Source organism: Trifolium pratense, linkage group LG4 (assembly GCF_020283565.1).
Source record: "Trifolium pratense cultivar HEN17-A07 linkage group LG4, ARS_RC_1.1, whole genome shotgun sequence".
Taxonomy (NCBI): Eukaryota; Viridiplantae; Streptophyta; class Magnoliopsida; order Fabales; family Fabaceae; genus Trifolium; species Trifolium pratense.
Genome location: NC_060062.1, coordinates 38,302,078 through 38,308,775, shown reverse-complemented (window position 1 = coordinate 38,308,775; position 6,698 = coordinate 38,302,078). Strand labels below are relative to the sequence as shown.

The following is a 6,698-nucleotide window of genomic DNA, read 5'->3' as shown; positions in this document are numbered from 1 at the left end:
CCGATCAGCACCTCGGAAGATTCTTTAACGTTCATGGCAATGAATCCTATTTTCACTCTTCACTCCTTAGAATGAAGCGCGTTTATTTATTTTATTCCGGTATAAAACTTTTTTACTTTGATAAACGTCAACTATTTTTCAAAAGTTAACTTCTCTACATAGTGAAAGGAGAGAAAGTGGAATATTCTTCTCATTATGGGGTTGGTTAAGGTGAAGCACTATCTAAGATGTCTCACACTATGGAAGATGGATTGAGATGCCACAATATGTTTGTTGACTAAGTTCAAAGTTTGGTAAAATTGCAAATCTAAGAAACCCAAATATGTAAAACATAACAACGCTAATATGGAGAAATGAAAAAATTTAAAATATTCAAATATCAAACGACCAGGAAGATATATGTTAACAAATTTTAATGTTTATGTATTATCGATAAATAGTAAGACAACATTTGTGTTTATAGTTCATAAATAGTAAATTAGTAATGACAAAGTATAAGTATAAATATTTTTAAGGGAAGGTGGCTAGCTCAATTGATTTGAGCTACGACGTAAGAGTTAAAACATCAGACGCCAACTTGACCAACTTTGAAGTATTTGTGTTTCACATAGTTGCAAATGAAAATTGCTATTTAGACCTCCCTCGTTACTTTCGGACCCCCTAAAAACCCAAACTGACGTTTGGAAATCACTTTAATTTCGGAATATACATTCCGAAATCACCTTGTAGTTGTTTATGCAGTTCCTGTTATGCACAATAGGCTCGTGATACCATATAAGAGTTTGAATTGGAGTTTGTTTTCATTAATTCTATGTTTAAATGCTAGTACATATTATACAAAGGTGAGGAGGTTCCATGAATTGATTTTATGGTGAAGAGATTTTTGTGTTCCATGAATTGAGTTTATGGTGAAGGGGAGAAGAGGTTTGTGAATTGAAATTTCTAAGTACTATAACATGGCTTCAAAAACTTCTTCAAACTTGGACTCTAAGAAGAATCTTAGTATTGGTTCTTTCTTGAGACAAGGTCTTGATGCTTACTTTGAATCAATGAAAGAACAAGAAGAGGTAAAAGGGTGTGAAGATTGGAACAATTGGAACAATAAGTTGCTTCAAGAGAAGTTGTTTTTGGCTTTTTGCACTGTATGAAAATACAGAAAGTTTAGATTATGAAGCTGAAAGTGAGTATAGAATGTTTTCTTGCTAAGCAGAGTTTCATTTATACATAAAAGTCAAAAACAAAAAAGAAGTGCATTTCAGATCCTATCTAACAAAGGGGTATTAGTTTCGGATCCTAACTTCCTAAATTACCTTAGGGGCAATTCCGCCATCGGTTTGGGGGGCCTGGGAGTAATACAAGGGGGCTAAAGAGCAATTTTCGTTGCAAATGGGCCATCACGTTATAGTCATATCCTCCTTATAAGAGAACCATTGGTTGGTTCCACGACAATGATGTTTCAACTTAATAATTGAAATTGCAAGAAAATGAGATAAATAAGAAACAGATTGAGATTTGAGATTCAAAGTAGAAAATAATCTAAGGTAGTTCTAGTTTGGTGGAAAATGGAAGAGGACCGCAACACATGAACTAGCAGAAATTGAAAGAAACGGCCTAAAATTTTCTTTGCATGAAACCGGCACTACAATTGGCCCTTCGGTCAGGGTCAGAATAGGTGTTTGCAGAATTAAGATTAAAATTTAGAAAAGAGGAAACAATTGCAGGATATATAAGTGGGGATTGGAAGAATGGTTTTGGGGAGAACTCGACACTGAGCTCACTACAAACAAAGTGCTCTTGGCCAGCCACGCTCATGTTCATATTGGTTAAGGAACCACTATGAAAGCTGAGTGCGGCTGCTACACATCTAAGTGACTTTAACTTCCTTCACACTAAACAATGCACATGTTTGTTTCCACAGTGAAATCACTCCCGGTCCATATAGAAGCTCCATGAGATTGCTTCGGAACAAAATATCAATTTTCTTTCTTCTCGACTTCTCACACCTTTTAAAAGAACAAAATACAGTAACAGTATTGAATCATGCATACATAGAAGTTTCCTGATACGTTGACAGATAAAGTAGAGACCGGTACGAAAACTATATAATCCACCAATGACATCTTTATCTAAATAAAATCGGTGAGAATCATCACAACACAACAAATGATAGTCTAATAATCAGACTATCTTTGAGAACAAAGTAGGTCATTCCCATAGTCATCGACAACACATGTATATACATATCGTGTTGTAGAATAATAATTTTTAAAAAAGCTAAATAAAAGGATAAATAAATAAATAAAAAACTTCGCTTTTATGGCCAATCATTGGTGCTTTAACATCCTATAACCAGTATACTACAACCACTGCCTGAATATTAGATGGACTTAGCGTTAAATTTGATCAGCATCACCTTGGAATCGATATAACGGACCATGCAATCTACGTCTTCAGATTTTTAATTTAACCTGACGAATACATCTGTGCCAGAGTAAACAAAATACAAAAGGACAAGTGTTAGTAACTTGCATTAAAATTGAGCATATGGGTGTTAACTTAAAAAACAAGAAGAATAAAGGAGCATCTTTTAGCATTCAAATAATAAGGGCAGACTGAGGGGATTCCCTGCACTCTGCTTAGACCAGATAACTACGAAGCTAAGGGTTCGCAAGTTCTGGTTTTTCATTCCACTTTTTTCATGACATTATTCTCACACTATTCTCTTTTCGAAGTTGGATGGATGGTGATGTTTTCATGTAGACAGGTTTGAATGCATAATCAAACTCTTGTTCTGTACTAGTGTTTGCAATGGTCTCTCTTTATTGGGTTTCAGTTAAGAACTTTATGTGCATCAACAAATTTCAATTATAAATCTTGAAACAAAAACTTAGTATTTCTAACCATTAAATTATCCATGCAAAAGGAATCTCGGCTCCTCCCTCAAAACATATATACATGAGAAAAGAATATGGAACTTCATACAGTTTTCAGTCAATAATTCGTTATGAATAACCATGGAGGCTTGAATACTCGTCAAATAATACACACGCTTTCACATTTTCCTGTAGAAATTGAATAATTGAGTAATTTAACTAGACTTCTACAATAGAAATTTTCTGCTAAAATAATAAACGCTACAATTTTTTTTTAAATATCAAACGCTACAATTTTTCAAGTCAAACAAATCCTCTGATATCAACCCCCTTGCATGCCAATCCAAATCATTAACGTCTGTTAATGAATGACTTTAATCTGAATCCCTTTTTGTTGTTACTTTTATCTTCGCCTTGAAGCCTCGAAATATAAAATACTATCGACTCGAGGACGGGCGAAGCTTGTGCTTAGAGTGTATGGAATCTGCTATAATGGATACTGGTGATTGTCAGCCTTTATACCATTCAATCAGAGATTATTATGAAGGAACGTATATGAGAATAGATCCGCAAGTTCCAATGCTTCTTGTTGAGAGAGAAGCACTTAATGATGCTATTGTTGGAGAGAAGAGTGTAATGAAAATTTAATTTGTTTGTTATAGTTGATTGATTGATTAATAGTTCAATTCCTCTTAATTCTTCTCTATTGTTTCTATCAGGGATTTCATCATTTGCCAGAAACAAGGGGTTTATGCCTTTCAGAAGAACAGACTGTAACCAGTGTATATCATATTTTAAAATGTTCAGTGTTTTATTTGATTAGAATGAGGAAGCCACAATGAAGAAAAGTTACAATTGATTGATGAAATTTTCATTACTTCATGATTTCATCTTGTTTCAGATACATAGACTTATTGGAGGTCATAGACTTATTGGAATGAGAACTCAACCTCAAAAGCTGACAAGAAAATGTGAAGTTACTGCAATTCTTGTTCTATATGGTTTACCAAGGTAACTATGGACAATGGAAACTTGGTTTTTCTACTTATGGTCCATAAGTAGAGATTTCAACTAAACTAATTTGATAATGATCGGATGATATTACTGACATACTCATTAATGATCCACTACAAGAACCTCTTGAAAATCAAACATCATCAAACTATCTATAATTCTACTTGGAATGATTATTCATGTAATTGTTAAATAAGTGTAAAGCTGGAAAAGAAAAATTAAGTAGACCTTCGATTTCTATAATATCAACAGTTTTAAAATAAAAAGAATTTAAAACCTCAATAGTATAGAAATGGGTAATTATTTTAGCGAAGATGATAAAACAATCTTCGTTTGTAAAAGAAAGCTGAACTATCCCATTCAAAAACCATAAATCTACAACAACGAATATATTGCAGTTTGGGGTGTATGTTGATTAACACCTGTATAAGACCATAAAATTCAAATGTAACAAAAAGCATACCTTAGTTAATTAAGGATTAGTGATGTGCCAACCATCACATCTTGTTTGACATCACGAACTTTTTTTTCTCTGCAGGTTTAAGAATCTGGAAGGAGCACATTAAGTTCTCGTCCACACTCATCATTGCACCAGCATTGTCAAATTCACCACAGTAATTTGGAGCCGAAAATATTGTCACAAGTTGCCTGTCTGCAAAGAATTCATATCCATCTTCTACAACCTAAAGAAAGATTACAGTTTCAGTTACTGGTAAATCATCGCATGTTAACTCTTTCTCAAAGAAGGTAAGAAAATGACATGAAAGAGGGAGGAGCGAAAAACATAATGACCTGATGAGCACGGCAAACAAGGTCCAAGTCATGTTTAGTTAAAAATTCAGCCACCTTATCAGGGCCAAAAGTGTAGGACACTCCTCTGTCATTCATGCCCCAACCCTTCACATCTCTACCAGGATCAGACCAAAGCAAATCACAGAGCAAACCAGTGTCGGGAATAGCAACTGGACGAGGCAGAATCCTGATTTGATCCAAATTTGTGAGGTCAGGAGAAAGACCACCATGCATGCACAATATCTTATCATCTATAAGAGCTGCCACAGGAAGGCAGTTAAAAGAGTCCGTAAAAGCTTTCCAAAGCCTCACATTAAACCTTCTCTTACATTCATCATAAAATCCATATATCCTATTAATGGAAGCGCACTCGTGATTTCCCCTCAAAAGGAAAAAGTTTTCAGGATATTTGATTTTATAAGCAAGCAACAGACATATGGTTTCTAAGCTCTGCTTCCCACGATCCACGTAGTCCCCTAAAAAGAGATAATTAGCTTTAGGAGGCAAACCTCCATACTCAAAGAGCCTTAACAAATCACTGTACTGCCCATGAATGTCACCTGAAAATTTAAAGACCAATTTCAAACTCAACCATAACAGAATAATAAACTAGTAAACTCAATTCAATCCCAAAACATACTCGCTCAAAATAACCTTAACAACAATCAGCAATCTACAACACAATGCATATTGCATGCCTAAAAATCAAAAGGGCATCCCACAAAATTTATAAGCCCTAAAAATCAAAAAGAAAAACAACAATTTGAGAAAAGTTCATAAACATAACTTTTCTCACAAACTTTCAAATTTTATATGCACTTAAAATTAAAAGGGCAGCCCACATTTTCTTATTCAACCCCTACCAATCAACCAAATCTACCCTAACGTTAAAAGGTTTTAACTTGCAACAAATTAAGGATAGAAAAAACAATAAACACTTAGAGAAAAATTCACAAACATAATTTTTCTTACAAACCTACAAATTTTATATGCCCTAACAATTAAAAGGGCAAACCACATTATCATTTTCAATCCCTACCAACCAATCTAATATACCCTAAAACTAAAAGGTTCAAACTTGTAACAAATTATGGATACCCAAAAGCATGAACATTTAAATATTGTATTTTAAACCCTCGAAATATATTTGCAAACCACATTTTTTTCTACAATCCTTATTTCTTACTAATCAATCAAGTACACCCTAAAACCAAAAGCTTCAAACTTGCAACAAATCAAGGATACCCAAAAGTATGAACATTTAAAAATTGTATTCTAAACCCTAAAAATATATTTGAAACCACATTTTTTTGTTCAATCAATGAAATACACCCTAAAAACAAAAGCTTCAAACTTGCAACAAATTAAGCATACCCAATAGCATGAATATCTAAAAAAATGTATTTTAAACCCAAAAAACATATTTCAAACCACATTTTATTCTCCAATCCCTAATAATCAATCAATCAAATCAAATCTACCCTAAAACTAAAAGGTTCTATGCAACAAATTAAAAATACCCAAAAGCATGAACATCATAAAAAATTTAATTTAAACCCTAAAAATAAAACAATATCAAAATGGGGGCTTATATATGTATGAATGTACCACAAATCTTGATAGGGGCTTCAAGTTCAAGTAAATTAGGTTGTTGAAGGAAGATATCTCTAGAAGCAGTACACAGCTGCTTGATCTCAGCCTCAGATAGCTGAACTTGTTTTCCGGGTCGGGCTAATCGGACCTCCGTGAGTCGCCGGATAATGTCATCAAGCACCGCCTCTTCAATCCCTTGAACTTGAACTTGTGGTTGTCCTTGTGCACTCATTGATTCTGATCAATAATACGTTCTACAAAGAACACAACAACAACAATAATAATAATAACGAAACAAAGGACGAACCAACCAAGAGAGTAATCTCTTTTACTATGGTTGGTTCTCTCTCTTTGTCTCCGCGTTACTGTGTGGAATACTGTTTTTTGTGTGCTGTTCTTCACTGTTTTCTTTTTTTTTCTCCACAA

General features: G+C 34.0%; 1 protein-coding gene across 1 annotated transcript; it reads right to left on the bottom strand.

Moving 5' to 3' along the window:
- Positions 1 to 2,103: 2,103 nt before the first annotated feature.
- Positions 2,104 to 6,698, bottom strand: LOC123882191 (serine/threonine-protein phosphatase PP1 isozyme 4). The gene is made up of 4 exons (XM_045930997.1): positions 6,288 to 6,698; positions 4,680 to 5,239; positions 4,351 to 4,570; positions 2,104 to 2,481 (listed from the first exon to the last, which is right to left on the bottom strand). The coding sequence occupies exons 1-3, from the start codon at positions 6,502 to 6,504 to the stop codon at positions 4,385 to 4,387; spliced, it is 963 nt and encodes a 320-aa protein (XP_045786953.1). The 5' UTR covers positions 6,505 to 6,698; the 3' UTR covers positions 2,104 to 2,481; positions 4,351 to 4,384.